Below are 27,765 nucleotides of genomic sequence, written 5' to 3' on the forward strand. Positions count from 1 at the left end.
CATATCTGCCTGTTGCCCATGGAGAACAGGGAGCTTCCAGCCCTTGAAGATTTCTGTGCTCAGGAGACACAATAATGATGCCAGGATAATAGAAGTGTCCATAAGGAGCCAGAAACAGGCTTAGTGAAGCAGTGACCAGGACTGGGAAGGCATTGACAAGGCTCTGGACAGGAAACAGTGTTCTCAAATTACTTTGCAAGCCAGGCTTCAGTTGCTAGGCTAGGGACGTTCCTGGAGCAGCTCAAAAGTCACCATATAAAGCTTTTCTTCTTAGAGCAGTAGCACCAGAATTCAGAGGCAGAATCCACATTTATTCCATCTAAAATAGCTCACACTGCACATGTGAAATGTAAGCCTTGGTCTTGACATGAAATCAAACCTAAGAATAAAGCAGGAATTTGGACAAGTGTTTGCGTTTTAAGTACTTGGCCTGCCCTTCTTTCTGATGATTCTGTTGATACGACTTGAGCATAATCTAGTCCGATCCCCATATAATATTACTTCCTTTCCTTGAGCATTTTAATCTGAACGCCACTCCACCGTCCCTAAATGCTTCTGAGAAGGCTATTGGAATGATGACAAAAGACATAAGAGATGAGATCATTATTCAACTCTACCTTTGCAAATGGGTTTGACTATCACAGCTATCTTTGAACAGATGTGAGAAGCAGGAACAAGGCAATTTTGGTTCCTTCTCAAGGAAGAAAGTGTTCTCCATTCAGACGGACATCTCAAGTTCATTGAGTTTTTCTTTTCAGAAAGGATATTGCCTCATTTTCCCTTTCTCAATCCTTTAGTCTATTTTTAAAAAACAACTTACTTTCATACTTTCAGAAGTGATAAGAGTCACTTTGAAATCATGTTAACATCAGATAGTGAGAACTTTTTTCATGAAGCAGAAAGGGCATATTTGTTGACCTTTTTAATTTAAAGCCAGGCATAATAATACCCTGTAAATTCCCTATCATGAAGGCATGTCCAGTGTGACGCAGACAGGATGGGAAGGAGGAAGCGCTCTTACCCTCAAGTTAGGAAAACCACCTGGGTTGCCTGTGCTGCAAAGTTCCTTGGGAGTAAACTGAACATAATTTAAGTGAAGGTAAAAACTTGAAACTAGGTCTTCAGAGACACAAAGCTTAATAAAAGGTGGATGTAAACTCTTTAAGAGGTGACCAGAGCCTTTCACGTCTTTTCTTTTGGACATATTCAAACAGGCCAGACAAGTGCTTTCCTCCTGTCACTGGACCCTGGAAAGCCAACGTTTTCCCTCTTTGCGTGGACTAGGATGCAAGGATGCTCTTACTTCTTTGTTCCCTGTTATTGGACTGATGTTTCCTTTGCATTCATTCAACGCAAACCCTAGATATAGGATGCCAGAAGTCTAAGAGCTAGGCAACAGCAGGACACATTCACCCATGCTACACTGCAACACCTTCTGCCCATAAGTCCTTTCCAGAGAACGATGAGATTTCAAGAACAAGGGCTGTCACCACTCAGGTACTTGTTTGGCCAGCATAGGTAAAACATTTTCAGTCACTGAACTTAGCACCAATGTCTTTTTTTGCTCACTACCTAAGTTAAGGATGAATGAGAGGTGCCAGACTAGGGGTGGGCAACTGTGATTCCTAATCTCCTTGCACAAAAAACTAGACATGCTGTGTCTCACTGCTCACTCACAGCAGCAGAGCTGATAGCACAGCAGGAGAGGTGGCTCCTGCCCAGCGTGGTCATGCTGGAGAGCAGAGCAGGTACCTAATGGGAAGATGCCGTTGACTTCACTAAGCTTAGGATGAGCCTCTTACATATCCCAAACTCCAGTCCCAGGCCCCCAAGGAAACCTGGAAATTATGACTGCAGGGAACAGAAACCCCTGCCCATATTACAACCTAAACTGAGGACTTGCCTCCACTCAGTTTGATCACTCTTCTGGGATGACAGTCACTGCTTTCTCCACAAGACTCTATACTTCAAAGCAAAGTAATATACTGCCTTCAGTAACACTAATGCAATCCCCTTTGATTTATTTCTCCCACCATTTCAGTCAACATCCCAGCAAGTCAGCTACTTACCAGCTGCACATCTGCTTGACAGCTTTAGGGATCTTTCTCAAGCAATAAGTCCTGAATGTCTTTCCAGGGTCTTACGCTCCAGCTCTTTACTGTTTATAGGATATTACTCTATTTATTCTCCGCTTCATAGTCGCCTTTATGTTTATCTACCAGCATTGCCATCTTTCAAGCCACTGTATTTACAGATAAGGCCTTCTGCATCTGATTACTGGTCTAGTTATTATTTGCTGTTTTCTCCTCTATATTTAGAGGTATTTCACATGTTTGCTGGCTTCATTTCCACACACTATTACCCTTGTCAGAGACAGAGACTAAAAGTTGCAGTCATAACAATGATCTCATAGCTATCTCCACTAACTTTTTACTAATTCTGCTCCCTACTCACACCCACTTAGTCACACTATATTTAGTGTTAACAACAGCTTGTAACTTTACAGTTAACTAGAAAGGAAAAATGAGTTATGCTTTTACCTGTTTTTTATTATTTACAACCAAAATATTGATCTGTTTGTTGTCTTTTCAATTTAACACTACTTCTAATAGTAATAAAATACACCTTTAAGCTTTTACTATCTTGCCGAAAGGGAATCCGGCTTTCATTTCTGTTTCTCTGGCATGGTTTGTTGAGGTCATGAACCTAAGGGAAAAGTCTGGCTAGATAAGATCCCAGGAGGAATCACAGGTTCCCTGAAATCTTGTTTTCACTGACTTCAGCCTTTATCTTACGTGGAGTGCTTAGTGAGATACTTGCAAGAACTATTTTTTGGTCGTAAAATAAACCCCCCAGTGCTCAGATCCAGTTATATTCAGTTTCAGTCTCATCCCGTTCTTCTCCTTCGTCTGCGTGTCTCACAAGAAGAAATTCCTGGGTTTCCTTCTGCATCCCTGTCACCACTTTGACAGGCACCTCTTGGAAGATCCCTTCACCTCTGGAGGTGTCAGTGCACACACCTGCAAGTGAAGTGGGAATTACAAGGCATTTGTCTCACAGCTGTTCTGCTTCCTAGGCAGGGGCCCTGCAAACGCATAGCATTACTGCCTGCAGAGGAAACCCAGCTGTCCAACTCCTCAGGACTCCATCTAGTGTGTCATTGTCTGTTTTCAGGCCTGAACTGTGTCTTTCATTACAAGAAAGGTCTCCCTTCCCATTAATCTTGTTGAGCAGCTCTCCTCTCCAAGCTCTACTGCCCACAATTTGTGATTCCTTATTGCTGAGCATCCATCACACGTAAAATCGGTTCTGAGCACCCCATTACTCACATATTTAGAGATGTCAAAGCAAAGCCTCCATGTAGCTCCCAAAGCACTTTAGAATTCCCTTCTGCTTTTCCCATCAAAAAGGCAGAAAGGACACAAGCAGACAGCACCTTATTTGAACTGACCAAGGAGGTAGATTTCCTTATGCAGGAAGTTCTGAAAGGGGGTTGGGGGGAAGGCAAAGAAAAGCAGCTATAACATATGGTACGTGTACAGTTAATGATGCATGAACATCACAAGGTTTAGTTGAGCAAGGACACAGTCCTGGGTCCTTCAGGTGACTTTTTCAGTGCAAATGCAACTTCTCATGTTGACTCTGTACGGAAACTAAGGTGAGTTTCCTTTGTCTCATAATTTGTATTAGACCACTGTATATGGCATTTCAGGAGTTAGAAAATACCAGAGCTTTCTTCTGCTCAGCCTGGTCTTCAGTTTGGTTCAGGGACCAGCTCCATAAACAGTCATGACATATATACATACTGCCATGTTCAGCTTGACAGGTATCGGGCAATCTGGGAAACTTCAGGAAAAAAAAAATCCACCAATATGGGGTATTTAAAGAAGTTGCACAGATTCAAAAACTTCCATTACTGGGATAAGCTTTGGAGGGAGGTGGGGGATTCTCCTCCAAATAGCACCTCCGAAAACTTTGAATTCACACACTTACTACCAAAAAGAAAGAGGATCAAATGATCTCCAGGGACTATCCACTAACAGATTCCCTTTCCCAGCACAAGATTGCTGTAGTTCACTAATTAATTCATTCATCATAACTCTGCAGTTTGACAAACAGACTTTGTAATCAAAACCTCTTCACCAGCAAACTCCCCCAACCCCCCCAAGGCTAGCTATATTAAGTGGTAAGCATATGAACACTCTACAGAGAAATAGGAGCAACTAGTTCATTTATATTTCTTCCTCCTCTTATCAGTATAGTTGATACTGCTTTACAAATGATGTAAAGAGATAGGTTACACTGGTAATAAACTTCAGTACATTAAGTCTCAGTACAGACTGGTTGCTGAAGACTTAATATCAGTCATAATTATTATCCATAAAATGTTATTGAATCAGGTCTTAAAACTTAATGCTGCTTTCTTTCAGGAGATAAGGACAGTACGCTGGCAAGGCAGAGAAGGAAACATTGGGCTTTTGACCAATCTTCACATGATTTAAAGCCATAACCACTTCCAGGGACTAGGCACTTCAAGTGTTATCCCAAAATACTACTCACTGGCCTGCACAGAGTTCAATGGCATGAATGGATACTCAAGAGGATGTTTTATTTTTGGACTTGATACCACTAACCAGACCAAGGATATAACTGCTCTCTTGCACTCAGGGCTGGCAAACGCTGCCCCTCCGAGAAAACTGCATTGCACCTCAGACTGTAACACGTGATTACTAAGGGAATCACCTAAAAACTGAGAGGCGCTTCTGAAAGCTGCAACCTGCTCCGGGAAAAAGCAAGTTGTGCTGCTTCCCAGCCAGCAGAGAGTCCGTCACTCCAAGGCAGTCAGCCTTGTCTTCTCTTGCCCTCCTGCAGCTGTGGTGTTGCCCCAAGCAGAAGATAACAGTGGTGGGCCAGCGACACGGCCTCCATCAAGGGTCTCCAGCTTCCCTGAGCCTGCTCACAGCCTGCCGTGGCAGCCTTACCCTAGGCAACACTGGGAAAGGAGAAAACCCGGCAGAAATGGAGAAAGGGGTATGGGGCAAAGAGCACCTTTTCACTTGAGGTGGGTGACAAGGGAAGGACTCATGAGCGGCTCTCTGGCAAGGGCCAGGCCACTGCTGGGGTCACATGTTTCCCTGGTTACTCAGCAAATACTAATCGTTACATGGACACCTCCCTGCCCTCTCAAGCGCGGTGGGATTTTAATGGTTGACCACAATATTTAAGGGAGAAGGAAGTCAGAAGACTTAAGTGCATCTCAAGCCAGCCTTGACTGCAGATTCACTCTCTACCTCCATAATGCACCTGTTGTGCAAAGCAGCCATCGATTTGGGAAGTTTTAAGGAATATTGTATTTTTCAAGTGTAACAAGTATGCCAAGGAAATCATGCAGAAGGGTAATAGGAAATACTTAAGGGGAGACCCATTCTGAATTGTCTACATACTGATAAGGCAAAAAATTTCTTTTCTTAAAGAGTTTTATTAACCTTTTGCTGATGGAAAGAGATTACTGATTGACAGCTAGATGAGGTCAGTGCAGCAATTATATTTCAAATCCTCTTCAAACAAGCCTCTTGCACAACGTAAGAAAAAAGTTGATGAAATGAGTTTTTACTTAAACTGACTCTTTTAAAAGAATAATTAACCTATAATAACTATTCTGGCCTCCTCGACAGCCCTGAAAAGTAATCCTTTCTCATTTGTTTCAAGTTTAATTAGCATCAATAATAAAATGTCCCTCAGAAATAACCACTGCATCATGCTATCTAATGCTGACATACACCATCCTACAAACAGGAAGGCCACAGGGCAATTGCTGAAGATAGAGAGAGGATCAGCAGATCATAAAATGTAAATAAATACAGTTAAATATAAATAACACTGTAATTACAGTGGAATGTGACAAAGTCAGATTTGTGTGAAAGGCAAGAGTGGTAAACAGTTAGGAGTGGAGAGGACTGGAAGGTGGCTTTGCCAATAACTGCTGCAGTATTTTCAGCGAGTTACCAAACCTCTCACCTCTAATTTCTTGTTCTTTCTTGACCTTTTAGCTGAAGCAGGGGAAAGACATCAGTATTTAGTATATTCTATACAAGAAAACCATATTCAGCACTTGAAGTCTAACATAATCAAATAATGCTTTTTCCATCTCCAGCTTTGATGATCTCTCTGTAAAATGGATATAATAATGCTTAGCATTGTCACCAGGGCGATAAGGCTTGAAGTACTTTGAGAATCTAAGATGAAAGAGGCTATAAAAAGCCCAGACATTCTGATGCATCTGAGATAGCCTGTTATTTAATGGGCAAGCTGAAACAGCAGGAGAATGCCAATGTACAAGTACAAGTTCTAGCTGGAGGACTGCTGCAACGTGCAGAGCTTTGAAGGATTACCAGAGATCTCTAATGTGTGAAATCACAGATATTCAGCTGCATGTCACAGGCAGCACTTGCATTCGGAAGAACCTTGTGAGTTTTCAGAACTTAGCTAGAAGGAAATCTCCAATGATGCAGAAGTGCTAGAAAGAGTATGAAGTGTGGAAAAACACCACTTGGGATGTGTCTACAGATACACATCACTGAGTACACATGTAGATAGATATTACCTTTTCCCAAGTATCAAGAAATACACATTAGAACACATACACAGCCACATTATATCATACTCCCACCTCACCAATACTATATGCCTGCTTTTTTCCATACTCACCACCAACTGCTTTCTACTCTGGACCCGATCACCTTACACACCATCATCTTCTTTCCCTTTGCCCAGCTTCTAATTCAGAGATAGAGTCCCAATTGTCTGTCATTGCACAGTTTCATAAGACGTAAGACTGGAGAGAGTTGCTTAGCAGTAAGAAGATGGGGAGAAGCTTGCAGAAAGAGCCTGCCACTTTTTTACTCACATACAATGCACTGTTGGAGGGGAAATCCAAGCCTGAAATAGATTCAGCATATACCTTCCTTTTGACAGGAAAGGCAGTTCTTCTGCCTTGGTGTAACCATTGAACTATCACTGAAAAAGCTTTTGAGACTGACAAACTGAACTGAGTTGTTAGACCCAAGAAGCAGCAGCTAGACCTCTGAAGTTTTAAGCAATCTCACATCCTACCTTCGCTATTAATTTCTGACACCTGAAGCAGGAAACGAGCAGTCACAGACTTTCTCCCATAGCCCCTGTAGGTTTTCTCTTCCCAGGACAGACCGTGCTGGGCAGCCGGCACCAGCTGGCTGTGGCCAACACCTGTAGCTCCTCACTGCAAACAGCACCGGCACCCAGCTGCAGCTGCTAAACACACCTTTGGCAGCCAGCACAGGTGGCGGGCAACAGCCCTCCCTGCTCCCCCTTGTGCTTTATGGCTCTATGAGTAATGCTGTCTAAAGCCTCACAAATTATTCAAAGGGTGTATCTAAATTTGACCATTTGGCTTCAAGACGGGAGGATGTTTTAATGGTCAAAGTGACAGCACATAGTTTTTCCCAAACCAAAAACTGAATACATTGTAACATCAAGCAAGCTGATAACACTTTTAAATTTCAAGGGTTTGTTACCACTGAAGTGAAGGAAATGGTCCTGCGCTTAGCGCTGCAGATGTGGGAGTAAGTTGATATGGTAGGCTGCTTGTTTTAGCCTCTGCTTTAGAAATCTCAGAGTTTGAACTGCATCTTACTGTCTTTATTGGGGTTCTTAGAAAGTAAAAGTAATAATAATCAGCAACAAAATAGCGTCTTCTACCATTGATGTTCAAAAGCAATCAAAATTACTCTCGCTTTGCAGAAGAAATACCTGCCACAAAGGGAATTATTTCATGTCACGTGGCACATCACTCCTCACGTGAGCTTCCTCTCCTCCCTGCTCACTCTGTAGCATATTCACCGATGACAGCCCCAACATTGCAAGATAATAAAGCTGGAAGTCAAAGCGGAGTTTCATTCTTGCAACTTCCCTCCCCAAAGCACTGAAGCTCTTCGGCAACAGGTGAAATAAATGCAAAGTAGTAACTGATACGGTATTTTCACACCACAAGCACTACCTCATATTCAGTAAGCAATTTTCCTTGCTTGATTCCATTTTTATACAATAGTTTGCTGTTTTCTTTGAAATACCTGTTGTTAGAAAATCTTCTGGAGTCTGTCTCTAGCAGGCCACCAGCTCTTTCTACTAGATACAGCTAGAGCAGTTGAACTACATGCCATAGATCCTATATGACTAACAAGTGAGGATGGTTCTCCTTCAGTACAACTGACATAGTTTATAGCTTCTGAAAGTAGAGATATCGAAGTCTTATCTGTGCTGTCACAGTGGATTTCTGAGTGGCCATGCTGAGCCGGATAGTGACAACCATGAAGACGCTAGGCAGCCTCATTCATAAATCAAAATACTCATGTAAATTAGACTTTAGTCTTAAAATGTGTTTCTTGCCTAAATATTTAAACACATAAATAACCTCCAGCCATTCCAGCTTGTCATTTTAAGCTTTCTGACATTTATTGTTCGGAAGAAAAGAAAGGTCAGACTTATCAAATCTGCATTTATGCTTCCATGACATTTTTCTCCACCCAAATTTTTCTGAATTAGAGAGGCAAGACAAATGTGGCACATTTCATAAAGGACCTTTCTCAGCTCAGCGCTGCAGTCTGAACAGCCCCGCTGAGCTCAGGAACGGCTTCTCAGCAAACAGATGCCGCGGTTCAGTGGATAGGAAGAGATCCGGAAGGCAGGCAACCTGAACTGCTCTTTGCCGCTAGGTAGATCACTTGTGCCAAAAAGTAGCTCGCCTCATCTTGGTACTCTAATTTTGGGGTAGCCAAAGCTGACACTCTGGTCTGATAATTAAAGACTGGAAATGCCCAAACACAGTGCTGAATTTGCCGCTACTTGTGAAGAAAAATCGTAAGCTGGGCTCCCAAAAGCAGTGTTATCCTAAATTAGTTAGCACTGCTATATTGAAAAGGTGATACCTTCTTTACCTTAACAAGGCTTGAGTTATCTGTGAAATCTGTGAGTAAACGCTAAATGTTGCTAACCTCCCCTCGCTTTTGTCTTCCTATTTTGGCTAATTCACAAACAGTGTCACAAACGCAGATTATATTTTCTTCTCGTGTAATGTTCATGTGAGATGCACAGTGAACCAGACGACCAGATTACTTCAGCATATAATTCAATCAGACAGTACAAAACCGCCTTGGATTTTTAAGTATGTCTCCGCATTTGTATAATAAAGCACTTAAGTCTCCCAGGGCACTCCTCTGCTGTAGGTATATAGTCCCTGTTTTTAAGGATGGGGAAATAAAAGCACAGCAAGATTAGAGAAAAATACGGTTTTAAAATGTGTCATAAATGCTCATTCAAATAAAAAAGTTAACATAATAAAATGATATTTGTGCCCCTTTTGGTATGTGTTTATGGATATTTTACTGAATAAGCTTATGAATATAAGAACATGCATAAGAACAATGAGCCATGCCTAAAAGTAAAGGAAATCTGCAGAAAACAGACCTGGAATTCATAAACACATTATGGTATAATCCTGACTGCCATCAGAGAGCAGCATCGCTATGTGACTCCGGTCCAAGCAAAGCCGTAGGGAATACTAAGTGATGACAGCATGCTTTCCTTGAACCACTGAACATGAGCTGCCAACAAATTGCCAACAAATTTGCAAAGCCTTAAATCTTTGCGGTCACCATGTACATATTGAACAGGGCACCATTTGTCAAGGGAGACATTTGCTATGAGTTTCCTTGGTGCTCATGGAGTAGTGATTTGGTTAGTGACAGGGCAAGCAGGCTAGGAAGGGAAGCCAGGGATGGTGCCTCCCGCAAAGCCAGTCAAACCTATCACTAGGCAATCAAGAGGCATTTACAATTCAAGAACCAGCACTGCAGACTGACCAAATCCACATTTCTGGAGAGCACCAGTGTCTGGTGGTCTGGAAGGAGGCCTTATAGACTTAATATGTAGGGCAGGAAGGACTGGGAAAGATGCTGCAAAGCACACTCGGGATTAGCCATGATTTAGCAGCTGGTGATCAGCATTCAATACACTGGCAGCCAGGAGAACCCAAGGGTAGGAAAGGAAAAACTCACTTTGCAGTAGTTTAGGTCTAGAGCAAACTCAGCAAGTGCAAATCAGGCCTGCTCTTGAGCTTCGCACTGGTGCAGCATCTAGCCCTGCCTGCTGGCCCACAAGCCTAGGCTAAGCACCAGTCACCAGCAGAAAAGAACGGAACCGCTTTGCACTGAAACGAAAGCCTTTCAGGAGCTCCACTGCAACGCTTCAGTCTTATCCTCTGAGTTCTGCCACTGATTTGTATGAAGAGCAAGATCAGATCTCAGATACACAGTCGAGGATGAGAGAAAAACAGAGCGCGACTGGGAAGTGATTGAAGTCTTCTACCAGTTTTCTGAGCAGTCCTGGCTCAGCATGGCCCAACTCCAACCTTTGCTCTTTGAAAGCAGAAAAACAAAAACAGAAAATAACAAAAGAAAAATACAACTCAGAGAAGATGATCAAATTCTGGCGCCTCTGAAATACGCGACAGGAATCCTATGGATTTTATTACAGTCAGATTTTAGCTTGCAGCGTTGATTTCCATTTGCGCAATGTCCATTTTTAAAAACATGTTTTCATTTGGAGTTCTTTCTACTCTTTAGGTAAAGGGTCCTTCCTGCAGATGAGTGCAGGTGCATGGGAGCACTATCCTGAAGACGCAAAGCCTAATTGCCTCAGCATTATAATAGCATTGATATGTAGTGAATGCAGTTTCAGGGAGAATACATGCGACAAGTTAATAAAATTTTAGATGAAGGCCACAGTGCAGGAGAAATATTTCCCCTAGCCAGGGGACGAAAAGTTATGCATTGCTATTCCAAAAACATAATTGGAATGTTAAATCTATTTCATGAATGAAAGTACCTTGACCTTTACAGGGAGCAATGACTCATTTTCATCCCTGCATGCCCCTTTTTAACGTATTCTTCCCACCTTTGCATATGCAAGAAACAATTAGCTCTCATGGGAAGTTATTTTATGGCCATTTTAGCTTATTACACTCACGAGAAACCTATTTGGCAACATTTGGGGCCCAGGTGCCCTACAGTGAGTGAGCTGGTTGCCTGTGACGTTAACGTGACAAAGCACATGCTCTAATGGCTAGGAGGCAAGGTTTCTGCGTCATTACGGAGGCAGCGCTAATGCCAAGCACCTGCCTCGGACTCACCCAGCCTACGTCTACCCAGGTTGCCTCAACTCTGGGATGAGATCCACCAAGACGGTCTGCCCAAGACCTCCGCGCAACGTGCAAAGTGCAGTACCCTACTTGATCTCAAAGTCCTGCGGGTAATTTTAGCCCAGCAGCAGAGGAACAGCCACGCAAGGTGCAACGCTGATGTTCAGACAGTTCTTTGGTGGCAATATAGAGGCAATTTAGGACTGTTTCAAAGAAGGCTCAATAACCTGTCCAGAGAATACACAGCTACCAAGATGGACTGTGTTTTGACACCAGGTCACAAACCCTACCCCAAGGTGAGGAGCAAAGCCGGTCACCAATATTGCGACAAAAGGGTTTGCCGGCAGATCAGTTTCCCGTGGGAAGGTATTGGTTTTGATTAAACTGATTCGGGAAAGGTTTCCTTGGAGGCGGGGATGGAATTTCCAGTCAACATCAAAGAAAATGACAGCAAAGTCACCAGCAACCTGGTAGTTGGGAGGCTTGCCTAAAACATGGGAGGTTTGCAGCACGGTGATGCTCTCTGAGCTTGCCCCTCCCTTCTTGTGCAATTTTTATTGTTTGTGTTTCCACAAAAAGATTGAAATGAATTTGATTTTGTCCCAGAGAAGCACTAGGGGAAGGAGAGGAAGCCAGTATTAATTCTTGAAGCATTTCCAAGAGAGGAAAACTGTCTCTTAGCCAATTCTGGAAAGGCCAAGCTGACATAGAAATTGTGGATGGGCTTGGGACCAGAGCTTCTGAAATTGGAAGCTCTTTTTTGCAGGGTACTCCATTCCCACAAGGATGAGTGCATGTGAGAAATCTGGCATTGAGAATATTTGCAGAAAGCCCTATAAAAATTCCCGTGAACTTCATGGTTTGTCTGTTAAACAGCAGCAGTCCAGTTAGTACATCTTTTACTAATTGTTCAGTAACACACTGAGGCAAATTACATTACATTGCTTTGTGCAAACATGTTGTTAGAAAGGAAAAGAGTTCACTCTGGTTTAATATCTTTAAGCCAGTATCAGGGAGTGTAACAGTTAAGGAGAATAGAGCACTTTTAAGGGACTCTTCCATAACCCTTAAAGACAATGGGAATTGAGCTCCTTGCAGTTTTTTCTCATCCTAAAATATATTTCAGTCTCCATTCATATGGAGGATAATTTTGCCAAAATAATTTAGCAAGGTAATTACATCTTTCCCTGGGAAGTACGGCAATGCTGAGCCTCTCTAACAAGAAAGAAAAAAAAAAAAAAAAAAGCTAAATATGCCAAAATAAGTGAGGCAGCTTTACATTATTGATGGTAGGATTGTGTTGCTTGCAATCCATTTCCAATTAACTTAAGCAATGAAGGCAAGGCTCAGTCGCCTTAGGAAGGGCTTTAGCTAAGCCCCGCACACATTAGCTGCAACGGCGTTAATAATGGCTGCATTCCTCACGCTTACAGGCTGCTGGATGTTATCACCGTGTCAGCACGTCCTGCTATCGGCAGGGCTATATGGCACGAATTGAAGTATGGCAGTGACACATGGTGTTCAAACAGGCAGTATCTTCACAAAGCAGAAAGAATGGATTTTTAATGTGTTTAGCAAACCCACGTTACAAACCTAATGCAAAGTCATGTAATAGCCTAAGTACACTAAGTTTTCATTGCTAAAAAAGCAGAGTATAATTTTATAGCGACACAGCCTATGCATGTTATGCACGTTGGTGTAAAATTCAAGGGGAGACTCGGATTTTTAGAGATTAGGAACCTCTGTTAGGAGTGGTTATTGCTGTGATACAGGTAGATGAGGTCAATATTCCTTCTTCTCTCTTCCTCCTATTCCTGCGTCCCCTATGATTGACTGTGTATGACTATATTGCAGTAAAGACTGCAGAGCCGTGTCTCCAACGTGATTTTACAGGGGAATGCCTAACTACTAGTCACCTATCTGTAAAAGTATGCATTTCTTCTCAACAGCGAAGACAACGTCCAAAGCCTGAAGGGTTACTAACTTTAGTTAAAGTTCCATCTGCCTTGTCTTCCTAAGACCAGAGCACCTTGTTAGTCCACACGGACTCCCTTCGCCAGGGTCACAGACACACCTTCATCCTCACAGAGGGCAAGTGCACGCTCTCCAGCCCCTCTATTACTAAAAGCACTGGGTCTAAGCTGGCATTAAAAGCTAAAGCTACATCTTAACTGTCCAACGGTGAAGCAAGACAAGTGCACCTCACAATAAATTCCCAAATGATGAAAACAGCAAGCAGGTTTTTCTGGGTTTTTTGGTTTGTTTTTGACCTCGCCTGGCCACCTTGTGGTAGAAAGTACCTCTGCCTTACCCCTGCCAGAATTCGTACAGGAAGATAACCAGGGCATCTCGTGCCAGCCATGAGTATAAGACTGGATCACATAGACCCTGCTCTGACAACCTGCTTTGATTTTGGCGTCAGGCAGCAAGGAATGATATGAGTTCAGTTTGCACTTATTCCAGTTGCTGGCCCAGCTTTTCAGTGGAGCGTCAGAAATCAGTTGCTTCAACTTTGTATTCAAAGCCCAGCACTGACTTGTCTCACCTCTTGTGAATTTGCTTAAGTATACTCCCTGGTCCATTAACTAGGTGGCTACTCAGGAACGCACCATTGACTTCTACATAGCTTCATGAAAGCTACCTAACTTAATTCACTGTAACAAATTATTTGACCCTGCAGTCCTATAGGTACTACATTCTTTCAGTGGGACAGCCTGAATAAGAGCTAGTGTTAAAGGTAAATCGCATGCACAGAATGGAAAGCTTTCTTGATTACTAGCCCAAAGCAGAGACTTGATTAGAGGTAACGGAGCTGCCCCGTATCCTGACTGCAAATAACTGCAGTCTGGAACCAATATTTTAAGCCACATTCTTTCTTCAGAAAAACACCAGTGGTAAGTGAGGCTCCTCAGATGAATAACTTTTTGTCTTACTGGATCTCCTACAGTGCAGTTCGCTAAGGATGCTCAATGATTTTTGATAGAAATTAACCCAGTTTCAGATACATGAAACTCAGAGAAGCACCAGCTCCACGTACATGTTTATGTGTTAGCCCATTACCTTGTATCTTTAAGAGGAGAAATAATACTGTCACGTATCACTATCAGCAGTGACGTATCGATCTGCTGGTCAGCTCCGCTTTGGACGTGTTTCTCCTATTCCCTGAGGTCTGCCTGCACATAACCTGGGGATCGCTTGCTGCACTTGCGTAAACTTGCCCCTTCTAAGATGGCATTTTTAAGTTTCCAAGAGCCTTATCTCGCTCTCCGCAGAGCAATGAGGGCTTTGCCCGTGGGTTTTGCATGTGGCCGCCAGGCACAAACGAACCCTTCGCGTTTCGTGCAAGCCCTCGGCGCTTTCGGAGCGTGGCCCCGCGGACCCGCCGCTGCATCTCTCAGCCGCCAAGGGGAAAGCCGCGACCACTTCCCGCATCTCCCCCCGCACCCACGGGGCTAGAGCAGCGACGGGGCGACCGCGTGGGCGGGCCGGGTGTTTGCCGAGGGTGGGGAAGGCGCAGTGGCTGCGCAGGGCGCGGAGGGCAGGGCCGGGCGGCCGGGCGGCCGCGGGGATGGGCGCGGAGCGGGGCGCGGCGGCATGCAACGCGCAGCTCACCTGCCGCCGAGACGTGGAAGAGGAGCCGGGGCCGGGCGGCGCGGATGGCCGCCGAGAGCCCTCGCTCCCTGCCCAGCAGGGCGGCCCGCCGCTCGGGCATCAGGCGCACCCGCAGGCGGCCCTGGCCGGCGCGCAGCCAGCCGGCGAAGAGCTCGGTGAGGTTGAACTCCAGCTGCGCCGCGCCGCCCGCCCCGCCGGGGCTCGGCGGCGGCTCGGCGGCGCAGCCGTCGCGCAGGCTGCCCTCGCCCACCTCCAGCACCAGCTGCTTGGCGCGGCGCAGCCTCCGAGCCGGGCCGCCGGGCAGCGCCGCGCCGGGGCCGCCGGGGCGGGCGGGCGGCGCGGCCCGCGGCAGCCCCCCGCGGGCGGCGCGCAGCAGCGGCGCGCAGTCCAGCCGCAAGCGGCACCGCGCCGCTGCCGCCAGCCCCGGCGGCCCCAGCACCAGCTCCCGCACGTAGGTCCGGAACAGCGAGGGCACGACGAAGTCCACGGCCAGGCTCTTCCGCTGCAGCCGCGAGAAGCCGGCGCTCTCCCGCGGCGTCGCCGGCCCCGCTGCCGCCGCCGCCGCCAGGCTCAGGGCGAGGCAGGCGGCGGCCAGCAGGCGGACGGGCAGCCGGTCCCCCGCCATGGCCCGCCCGCCCGCCCTCGGCGGCCGCTCGGGGCGCGCCCCGCTGCGCCGCCGCCCCGTCCTGCCCCGACGGAGCGGCACCGGGGCCGGTGCGCCCCGGGGGCCGGGGCCGCTGCGGCCGAGGAGCGCGGGGCCGAGGAGCGCGGGGCCGGGGCCGCTGCCGAGGCCGGTGCGCCCGGGACCGCCGGTGCCGAGGCCGATGCTGCTGCCGCCGCCGCCGCCGCCGCTGCTGCTGCTGCTGCTGCCGCCGCCGCCGCCGCGCGGGCTTTGCCGGCTCCAACTACCCGCCACAACGCAGGCATTACCCGGCGAGCGCTGACATCACGCCCGAGCCCGCCCGGCAGCAGCCAATGCCGTCCCCGGCAGCCGTCATTATGCAAATATGACGGGGGCGGGGCGGGGGGGCGAGTTCATTGAGAAAAAAATAGCCCGGCCGCCCCCGGCCGCCCCGACGGGAGGGGTGCCGGGGCGCCGCGCCGCCGCGTCGGGGATGCGCAGCGCCGGGGGGGGCGGCGGCGGCGGCCCCGCGCTCCGGGCAGGCAGGGCCGGGGCTTGGCGGCGCCCCCGCACCCCCGCGCCACCCGGCCGAGCCCCCGGCCCCAGCCGCGGGGCGGGCCCCAGGCGGTGCCGCCGTGCGCTGTCGGGCCCTGGAGTCCCGGGGCCCGCCCGGGCCGCTCTTCCCTTTCTCTCTGTGCAGGCAGTGGTGGACAGCGCCGTTCATTTTCCCTCCCTCCCTTTCCTTCTTTCCCTCCTGCCTCCCTCCCTCCTTCTCCTTCCTTTTCCTTCCCGTTTTCCCTCCCTCCTTCCCTTTTTCCTTCCTTCCTTTCCCTCCTTCCTTCTCTCCTTAAAGACTGAGGTCTCCCAAACAACCCTGTATAGCTTTCCTCTGCAGAAGAAGAAGTGAGGGGGGAAAAAAAGAAATCTTAGAGCATAAGTCATATTAAAAAATGAACAAAAATGTTCCATTTCAGAATGGAAACAACAGCCTTAAGAATGGCTCATGCTACAATTTCCCCCTTTTTTACCTTTAATAAATACAATATAATTACTGTAATTACATTAGTGCTATGCCTTAGGATAGCTAATCATAACTCATTCATATTTCTGGAAGTTGCCTATATGAATTAATGCCTTATTATTATCTCTTTAGTTTGATACTTAATGCATGTATATTTTTATAATCCAGGTACTTTAACTATATAATCATTAGAGTGCAATTATTCTGTCATGTGGTTATTCTTCTGCTTATATCAAATTAGCGTTAATATACAGATATTGTGGAGTAGAATCACAGTGTAATCCCTCCATAATTGTAGTGCCAAAGAGTGTGATTGCAGGCACAATGTTAGAAAAGAGAACCAGGATTTTTTCTACACAGAAGAGTTAAAGAAGGAACTTCAGGGCAAGTATCACAGGAATAGTTATATAATATGCTTAATTCAACAAAGAACTTTTCTGCCATATTTAGTCTAATATAGTTCTTGAGAATTCAAAGCTCATCGAAGAGGATGCATGTTGTCCCAACCGATGCTAATGGGCTTGGGTCGTACCCGCTTTTCCCCATAGCTGCTGTTATTTTACAATCCACTAGATTCACTTGTCCTACCGGTGAACCCTAATCCTTCACTTGTAAGTTTTAGTAATACTTTGGGCCTTGGTCTTCCTTTTCTTAAAAGAGGAAACTGTTGGAAACACCCCACTTGGCATCTGTTCAGAGCCAGCATTATGCCCCTTAGAAGGGTGGGAAATTCGCCATATTTTTACTTTTTGCAAACTGAACACATACAAGTGTCTTGGGACACAACATCCAACATACAAATATTTCAACTTGATCTGTATGCTTTTATTCTCTTGACCTCAAAATCCTTATTGGAAAAAAATGTTAAATGGACTGAATCAATCATGGGCCTCCGGCCTTTTAACTCAGCAGCATCTTTTACTCTAGTGGATAGTCCTACTAATGTGCACATTCATGGATTGAGAACTAGGTCCTCAGACCTGCTCTATTCTCCAAATTATTTTGGACTATCATCTTCCTCTGGAGGAGTATTAAATGCGAGTGAGTCTCTCTCAAAAAGAACGACAATTACCGCAAAAAAATGGTATGTTGGGCACTGGAAGAAAATGTTCTAAAAATCTCTTTCACAGTTTATTATAGACTGTTTTCCTGCTTGCGCATATCAGATTTCCATCAAATGAAGTCTCTACTATGGGACTTCTACAGTTTTCAGTTCTTAGTATTTTCCTCTAAGATTCAGTCAAACAGGGCTTAATGCTCTGCTCACTTCAGTGAATGGCCAGTCTCCCACTGACTTTAATAGGGTAGGCCCAGGACACAGTTCAGATTTTCAACTCAGCTACTAGGAGCAGAATAATTTGACTGATTCATTTATCCCCAACATCCTGCTAAGATAGAGTGTATCTCCTCAACTTTGCTCTTTATCTTGGAAATTATACAGACATCTCACTGACTTTCATCATAACTAGGAAGTCAGAGTTGGCCCCAGCAATGAGTCAGACTGGCATAACTAGAAACTTCGCTCTCTGATTTCTCCTCAGAATGAAATAAAAAAATATGCTATGGCACACTGCATCCTTCTTTCACACTGCCTATTCATATCTCTCTTAGAGTTGAGGTCAGTCACCGTATCTCTTTGGACTCTGTCTTCTCTACCACGAATACCAAAAAAGCTGCTGAGCAGGACAGGGAGTTTTTGTGATGTGCCCAACCTAGGAATACAGGGATTCATTTTTCTGGAGCCCACTGAGCAGCAGTCAGTCTTCAGGTCAATAGTACCCTGCTAGGACTGGCCTTCTGCCTTGTGGGAGGATGCTGGAGAAGATATATGAAGAACTAGATCTATTGTGACAGGGGTAGGATAACAGCAACATTGTCTGGGCACTGCATACAAACAAAGGCCCTACTAAATCTGCTCTCTCGTAAACATATCTCCTTCTACTTATGACCCGAAGTACAACCCAACCTCCTGGTCAGTGTCAGCGGTGTGGGTGCTGTATGGACGCAAGTGATTGTGCCAGTTGTTTTGGGGTTGTCCCCTGGGGGATTGTAGGAGAAAAATGCTGAGACGCCTGGGGATAAGACAAAGGGATGGTGGCTTTTGCCCGCATTTGGGTTACGATGCAGCATTCCTAAAGCACACACAGCACTCAGTGAAATAATTTGAGTGCGCCTGGAAAAAAAAAAAAAAAGCAGAAAAAGCAGCATCCTGAAATTGTCATAGCAGCTAAAAGAATGTTATTTAATGGTCCCAAGGAAATCAGGTAGGGAGCATCAAAACATACAGATGTGTTCTTTTCCTACTGTATTACCTTGTTTCTCTGCCATGAATCACAAAAAGGTTAGAACTGAAAACTGAATCAAAGAGGTGTCTTGACTAATAGGCATCAAATGAAATAGGAACAGCCGTTAATACATCTAAAGAGAAAAAGTGAAGACGGATCCATTAATGAATGAAGAGAGAGGCAAGGAAATCAATGAGGGATCTGCAGTGGTTGAGTTGCTGCGCTGCCTCTTTTTTCTCCCTTTTCAAGAGGTCTTTAACAAGAAGAGTAGTATGGACAATTGGGAAGTAATAGAAGCCCGGTCAATACAGCTGCTAATGAAGGACAGGTAAGGAAATACTTTGTACAACTCTTTGATAGGCTGGGATCAGCAGATCCGGACAATATGGTTCCCAGGGTTTTAATTTAGCTAATGAATTGACTATGTCACTGGCAATTAATTTTGAAAAGCGGAGGAAAACCAAGGAGGTCTCAAAGGATAGGGGGAAAATTAAATGCAGTACTAACTTTACAGTGGAGAAAAAAAGAGTCACATAGATAGGTCTACATTTCAGCGCCAGCAAAAGAATGAAAGAACATGCCAGAAAGGGCACTTCAGAGGAAGCAGAGCAGTGTCCCAGAGCTGAGAGCGTGACACCCCGGAAAGCACAGTCTGCCCATAAAAGATTCACAGACCTCCAGCCTTACGAAACTTGTGCCAGGCAAGCTTTATCACTTGTTGGGGCTCTAATTGCAACTGTTTAGATTTTGGGAGAGATCCAGTAAATGTAGTATATCCACACCCTAGTAAACCTTTGCCAGAACTTCATGTGAAATACTACCACGAGAAATTAGAGCTGAGCAGCATCACAGGGCTGAAAAAATTAACCAGAAGACTTGCAAACTGCAGTACTGTGAGCGGAAGACGGGTACATAATAGACTGAGCAAGCATCAGCAATTGCTTTGTTTTAACATTTCTGCTTAGATTTAGCTGAGACTGTGCACAGTGTCAACTCCTTAGGCAACACTGCCTTCACACACCAGCAACAATGTGGAGACAGCACTGAGAGAGTTAATAATTTAGGCAGGACAGTTAGAGCAAAGAAAAGGGAGATGAAATATTGCTGAGGAACTATGCCAAGCTACAAGCCAAGAAATGGTAGTTAAGAACAGTGTTTTCGCACTAGATTTTGGGAAGAAATCAGTACTGCTGAGTGTTACCAGCACTCCTGAAGGTGTGCAGAACAGCTGGAGACACCATTTCTGTTCTCCCCAACCCAAGCAGCTCCCAATCCAAGTCACTGCTTATTTGTCCTACAGGGATATATTAGACCCAAGGTCTATCGGCAAGACTTCAAAGTAAAGTGTCCGTACACAACAAACATTTCAAAGACAGCGCTAAGGGTGGGAATCAGGCCCCGTATAAAAATTTCTGTATCCAGGGATGGCTACAGAACCAGGCTGTCAAGAAAAATAGAGAGAAAACTGGCAATGGGATATGGCAATGTACATTTTGCTTGGGACACTTCATGGAGAAGCAGACCATAGTTCCTTTACGCATGGTGAGGAAAAGACGGGTCTTGGTTCTTAAACCCACTGAGCTAAACTGCCCAACAGGCACGTTAGACCAAAGGGATTGAGTTGAAGGCCCAACCCTGAATTCCTTTTCTTAGGTAAATCTTTCCACCCTACCTTTTGGCAGAGCATTTGCTGACCAACTTACTTACATGTGATTTATGAAAGGCACAGTTGATTTCATTATTCTCTGCCTTGCTACCCAGAGTACCAAGAAGAGCAAGACTGATCCAGAGCTTGTAATTGAGCGACCAGATCTGAAGGCGTGTACACCTTAAGTAACTCTACCGACTTCAGTGAAGTTACTTTGCATTTACACTAATGAGGTAGAAAGTAGATTCTGGCTTCTGCTCATCACTTTGTAGTCACTCTGGCTCCCAGAGACAAAGGCAGTGAATCAACAATGCTCTTTATTTCATTCACAGCTTTCCTTAAGCTACCTACCCTTCCTTTGGATATTGAGTGTTTCTAAAGTAGCCTTCCATTTGCTGAGATAAAGCATAATAGCCTCTTTATTACATTATTTTTTTCACCTTCCTCATCATGTCAATTAGTGTGTTTGCATTTTAACAGAGATCCTGCCTGAAAGCATGCTGGCTGCTAATGTCACAATTAGTGTTTCTTTCTGTTGGACCAATTATAGGTGATAATGTTGCTATTTGACAGTGTTTGCGTTCTAATTAAGAGCCTGATTGCAAACTGGGTGCTCAATTCCAGCCAAGCAGCTTCTTTTTCTTTGGGTATCCCCCACTCGCAGTTTTTTACACACCTCTGGCATTGTACACGGAAAATAAAAACTGACGAGTCATCACTTGCATGAAATATCTTCTCACCTTCATACAGATTCATCCCATCGCTTTTCTTCTTGAATACTTCAAGCATATTTTCTCCTTTGGTGAGAATCTTTATCAAGGACAGAGCAAGTCACAGCTACAAGCAGGACGGAGCTTTTGAACGACAAGTTTAATCCACCACTTAGTGCCGGCACTAAGTGTCATCACTTAGTGTCAGCCGTGAACCCTTGGCTGTTAGTATCACCCAGCACCAGGGTGCATCAGTACAACAGTTTGGCCCTTTAAGGAAAACAAACAAATCAATGCCAAAAATGTGTCATGCTATAAAATGGGAAAAGCCATCACTCAAAGTAGGTTCTGGGACAAAAATGGAGTAAGATCAACTGCTGTGTTCATAAAAGGCGAAAATGACATTCTCCTTTTTAAAAAGACCTCATCTTACATTTGGTGCTATGTAAAATAGCACAGGAACATGTAACTGCATTATCTTTCCTGTACTCTCTGCTTGCTTCACCTTGCAAAAAGGTAGCAGTTTGCTTTTAAATCTGCAGCAGAACATCTGCCCATCTGGATGCTGGCGTGCACAAGAGAGGATATAAAGCATACGAGTATGAACAGAGAGGGGGAAGTGGGTAAGCATCATATTTGTGCAGTCTATGTTATGGTCTTCATATCGTGTAGGATCAAACACATCGCCAATGAAGCAAAACACCCATCAGTGTGATTTCTTCCCTGATCACCTGAGTAAGCAATATGCGGGCACAAATATGAACTTTCCTTGCTTCAGTGCCCTCAAGTAAATTGTGCTCACAATAGGGAAAAGGCCAATTTTATGGCATTTGAAGTGACAGCTGAAATTTCAAACCAGAAACTTTCCTGTTTCAGGAATACTGACGGACTTTACACTGGGACCCTCTCTGTATCTGGGAAGCAGCTTCTTCAAGAGGACACAATGCACTGCATTAATTCAACAGAGCTGTATCACAGAATTGGACATTTCACCACAGGGCAATGTGTCCAACTCTAAGCCTAGGCCCCTCCTGACTGATATGAAACGCGGTTCCCAGAAACAAGGCCTCACTGAAAAGCTGTTGATGTGACCTGATTTCCCTTTTCTGTGTGAAGGCAGCATGGTGCTCATCCAAGAATAAACACTGGCAAGAGGTCTTGCTGCCTGAACACTCATCAGGCAGCTGACAGTTGGGTCTTCCACTTTCCTAATTATACTTACCTGAATAGACAGCAGAGCTGAACAACGGGAGCTACAGTTCCCCTTGTTCCTTCTGCAGTGTTTTGGACATAGGTTACCTGTCTCTGAATCTTGCACTGCAAGAGCAACCTGTAGCTCAGCTTATCTGAGTCCCCAGGTCTAGTGCTAATGGCTTTACAGCTTAAAGGATTTTCCCTGTGGGTGCTCTTGGCTTACAATTCACTTCTTTAGGACTTTTGATTAAACATATGGCCAAACCACACAGACATGCTTATGCAAAGACCTATAAGCACATTCACTTTTGATGCTGATCCAGGCAAGGAAATAATAAAATATTGTGTGCATTTCTCTGTCTTCACTTCCTTACTGCTGTCATGGGCTCTCAGGCTCTGAGGTGTTCAGAAACCTTCTGCTTCCTCTGAAACACAGCACCTGTCTCCCTTGCGTAGCCAAATCCCTTCTCCCTCAGCTGCTTGCTCAGTTAATAAGATTATGGGTGCATACTGCCTTCCTCTTTCTTGTCCAGACTTCATGTGCCTGAAATTCTTCTGAATTCTCTCCAGGTCATTACGCTCTGTGGCTTTCAAGGCTCCTGTTAATCCTTGGTCTTCCTGAATCACCTATCTGGGGCTTTTCTACTCTTGTAACACCAGACTCTGTAGCCGAGCTACACTGGAATGCATTTCACAGAAAATCCGGCATTCATATTTTTTGCTGTTTCAGAACACCAGCCAGGCTACCTCACATGCACATAGATATATTTCCTGAAGTGTTGCTCTGAATAAAATAATCCAGGTCTGCTTTCTAGGCTTGTGGCTTGGCACATCTGGGTCTTGTGAAACAATTTCTGAACTCCTTACAGGCAGTAACACTCTTAAAACTCACTCTCTGCAAATGCAACAAGTGCATTAAGAGTTTGGGGATTATCATGCTAGTATCATAGGTCACATCTTATCTTATTGCAAACTGAGTGAAAATGACCTTTTCTGAGAGGCGTACCTTGACCTTCAATTCAGGCAAGTGTATGTATCTGATCATGTCGTGTAATGTTTTTTATGTTTTCACAGAATTGTGATTTTTCCCATTTTCAAAGCAAAAAGTAGTCACAGCTATTCACCTCCTGTCTGTGAGGCTAATTTAACGCTGAGTCAAGCATTGCAAGGAAAATAATGAACAGTTAGAGCATATGCAAAAGACTTTAGGGAGTGGACTTCTCAGTCCACCGGTAAGCTGATATTTAGGGCTGTCAACGGAATCAGCAAACTGCCTAATGAAGATGAACCTACTACATTTAGGGGGTGCTTTTCCTCATTAATTTCCTAAAGTAACACTTCCCCCACAACTCAGGGACTAAACACAATGCATGGCTGTAAAGTCCCTCTCCACCACAGCAGGGGGATGAATGTCAGGAATTCCAGCAGAGAGCAGTGAGGATATTGTCTTTCTATGTGATAAGTCACTCAAATAGCTAGGAAAGTACATTTTGTATTTGCCACTGCTCTAACTCCTCAGGTTGGATAACAAGGACAATAATGCAGAAGACTTTCTGTCACGTATGAAAAATGCAATGCCATGGCAGGCACATTTGGAATGCTTTTGTGATACTTAGTAGTGACTGCAGTGATCATTTTAAACGGGAAAATGTTCGCTGGGGGCCTAATCGTCATACGCGATGAACAAATGCCTTTCCCATCGACTTCAGTGCTCAGCATCTGTGAGGTGTGACTCTGTGCTTCCAGTTGTTGCTGTCACCTATAGGCATGATGACAATCAATCACAGCTGCTTTTTTTTTCAAAAAATGGAATGACCTCATAATAAATATTTCATTTCATTGTATATCCAGAAAAAAAAAAAAAACCCCAAAGTTCTGTATATTTCTGAGTACAATGGAAACTGTCCTCAAGAGTACCCTCCACATGCCTGCCAACTTCAGGGAATCAGCCAGCTTCAGATAAAATCCAGCATAGATAATAAGCTGAAGAAACCAGAGACCTGCTTCACCATTTCTATTGGTACAACACGGCTATGAAATCCCACCATCCTGATCTGGTAGTGTTTCACAGACACTTTCAGATACACACAGTGAGAAATAGTGATATCTGGGTCATAGTGCTCCAAGACAAATCTAAGGAAGCTCAGCAGCTCTCTTCTTGACAGCACTCAGGATGCCAATGACTGAGGGAAGACCATGCTGTATGGAATAATATATCAAAAAGTTTCTGGACACCCTAGCCTGGTCCTTGGACTACCAATCATCTTTTCTTGACAAGTTTTTTCTGCTTGGATGTTCACAAAAATGAAAACACTACCTATGCACCAAGGTGACAGTTTGCAGAAATTTGAGAGGTGCTGAGCTAAGTCTGCCAGCCACTATTATCAGTCTGAAGCAGCTTTTTGATAATATCTTGAAGGTCTTGACTTACAAAAATCCCTCAAATGTTTCACACGGACATACAGATATATTTGTAATTGCTTCCAGTTTTCAAGTAGATGCAGACACAGGAAGTTTATAAACTGCATGCATCCTTTCTCTGAACTAACTCATAGGAATTAGGTGATCCCTTTCTGTCCTATGGCAGACAGAAACGATAGGGCATAAAAGAACTGCCAGCTTTCCAGATCTTTCTGGTAATGGAGGAAAAAATGTTTAATCAAGAACCAGCTATTTTGAAGAATGTTCTGCAGCTCTGTATAGAGATATACTTAGCGATTAAAAAGGGTATTTTATAAAAGTTGCATAATCAGGCCAGCATTCTGTCAGGAATTCACCTTTTAGCCACGTCTTTGTATTCCATGGAAAGCATTCGTACTAACAAACATAAGCAAGCTAGGGTAACCCTTGCATTTACTGTTATCAGTAGGTTCCAATCTGCTGTGACATCAGCCCGTGCCTCACCAGGCAATTAACGTTGTTTTTTTGCCTTTACAGAAGGTTTAATGGGTGCAACCAATGGACCATCTATTATCATGAATGAATGCAATTACTATCTCAGTCATGATCAATATTTACTTACACTGAGTTAGGAAAAATACTGAAAGCTACTTATAGAGTGCCTAAATGGCTGCTGATGTTAAGGCAATGGGAAAGCCTGAGAGCAGTGAGAAATGTACCCTTAAATAAGTGCAGTTTGTCTTGATATTTCTGAAGTCATCCAGAAAATGAGCGCTGATGATCATCTTTTCTGACGCTCTGATACTACGAATTTGCATCAAGGAGACAAAGACTCACTAAATCTCTCTGTGGGGGAAGGTTAACAATTAACTGGCTGTTTCTCCAATATGATGAAGAGTATCTTGGAAGAGGCAAATCCACTATGAAATGCTCCGCAAATAAGCCGAGTAGATGTACATTTGTGTTCACATATGTGACTGGCCTAGGCAAAAAAGCCATTACTGTTCAATATTTCTGGGCTATGCCAACCATCTCTCTAAGAACTTAGCAGAGGAAAACTCCGTCCCAACAGGATGACTTTGACTCCCCTGCAAAGGCAACCAAATGGCACTAAAAGACCCGAGAGGCATTAACAGGCTAAAGAGCAAGTTTTATCAGGACCGCATCAAGAGCAGCCCAGCGTTGCTGCCCACATCATCTCCAGATCACGTTTTAAACATTCCACATGGTGATTTGAACGTAGGAGGGGGAGTCTGGAGTTTCTGAACTGTATTGTTAAATTTTCTCTGATGAAGTCATTTAACACTTCTGTTTTGGTTTCCTCTGTTTAAAAATTGGCTCCATACTCTGGGAAGCTTAAGGACTGTGAATTGAAGGCAGCAAGGAAGAAAGAGGTTGAAAGAGTAGAAGATAAGGAAAGAGGTCACAGACAAATCCATGAGTTTATGGGCTGAGACTTTAGGATAGTTTTGCTGTTGCTGTTTTTGTTTTTTTTTTTTAAACATTAAAGCTATCTCTAGGGCAGCCAGAATGTTATTTTTCCTCAGAAGATCCTCAGTAGGAGAGCCTGAAATACCTCCACGCTCACCAGGTTTATCCTGGCTGTTCTAGGTGATTAAGTTGTCTTTGGTTTAGCACAGCCATGGAAAGGCTGACCTATATTTCAAAATGGGCTAGGGGACAATTAATTTCTGTGGGCCCTTCTTGGACAGTGTCCCAGAGTATCCCTAGAGCCTGCCAAGCAAGCCATCAGCAAAAGATTACAGATTTCTGATGGAGAGGTTTGCTGATGGTCTGTTCCCTACATTGTGATAGAAACACGCTGGCCAGGGGACGGGGAGACCAGAGCTTCAATTAATCTTTTACACTTTGCAAATGACTTGTTAAGTAACAATGGGTCAGTCACTTAATCTTACTGAATCCTAGGTCTCTGGCGTTGAAAATCAGGTGAGATCACTCTCACATGGTATAGGGTTGGGAGACTGCTGCAAGTACTAATCTGTATCACACTCTGCAAAGGTGTGAGATGTTGCCTGCCACAGTAACATTGGAAGTAACATTGGGTCTCCTTCTCAGTTACAGTAGCTCCGCTCAGGGCAGCATTAAAGGGTCTCAGCAAGGCTTTGTTTTTTCTTCCATGAATTTGTCCAATCGCTTTTTGAACGCAGGTAACATTTTGTCCAGATTGCTTTGGGGATGCCGAAAGGCTTAGCTGCACTCAAAGAGTAATGAAACAAATTCATGTCAGAAAAACGCATCAAGGTCTATTAAGAAGAAATTTGTGGCTTCCTCTCAAAGCCCTAGACACCAGCATGGGGGCAAGTATGGTCACAGTGGACTGTTCTGCAGGTCTTCTAAAGCTTATTGGCAGCCCTAAGGAATCAAGGGCATCAGCCAAATGAAAACATCAAAAAGCGATTTGATTTGTTCAGACCTGAAACAAACAGGCAAACAAAGGAGAACAGTTTTCCAGCGTGAAAAACTCCCTTATTCCCCTTGCCCCCCTTCTTCCTATCAGTCATTTTCAATCAAATAAAATGTCGGGTTGTTTTTAGGTTGTTTGTATTTGTCTTCCCATTTCAAAACTTAAGTGCATATGTTTAAATGAAACATTGCCCTCTGGGAAACAACAAATAAACAACTTTTGCCTTCACTCAGAAATGTCTGTTGCCAATAAATTTAATATCAACATCAGTTCACGGTCAGATTTTGACTGACCTGAATCTGCATTTTTAAACAAGTGAAATATGTGAACAGAAAAGTCTCTAACTCTGTATTGGCACGATCTCTAAAGTTAGAGCAGCCTCTCTCCTGTGTGGAGCATAACGAAGAATTAGATCTGTTGTTTCCTTCCCAGGTGTACAGCATAAAGAAGGGATCAGATTCTAACTACGGAAAGATGTCATCATTATCTGCATTACATTTCAGTACAATCAGTGTGAACAAGTTTATTTTCAAAAGTTGATGTGGACTCCAGCTAAGCAGAGTGCTCACACAGCTTATTAGCAGTGCTGGGGGGTTCTTGAACATTTCTTAAACC

At 44.5% G+C, this 27,765-nt stretch overlaps 1 protein-coding gene across 1 annotated transcript in view; it reads right to left on the reverse strand.

Moving 5' to 3' along the window:
• ALK (ALK receptor tyrosine kinase) overlaps nucleotides 1–15,470 on the reverse strand; it is a 328,503-nt gene extending 313,033 nt beyond the window's left edge. The window contains exon 1 of the mRNA XM_068940074.1: nucleotides 14,846–15,470. Within this exon, the coding sequence (XP_068796175.1) occupies nucleotides 14,846–15,470 (625 nt within the window). The remainder of the gene's footprint in view (nucleotides 1–14,845) is intronic.
• Between the last annotated feature and the right edge of the window lie 12,295 nt (nucleotides 15,471–27,765).

Source organism: Struthio camelus, chromosome 3 (genome assembly GCF_040807025.1).
Source record: "Struthio camelus isolate bStrCam1 chromosome 3, bStrCam1.hap1, whole genome shotgun sequence".
Taxonomy (NCBI): domain Eukaryota; kingdom Metazoa; phylum Chordata; class Aves; order Struthioniformes; family Struthionidae; genus Struthio; species Struthio camelus.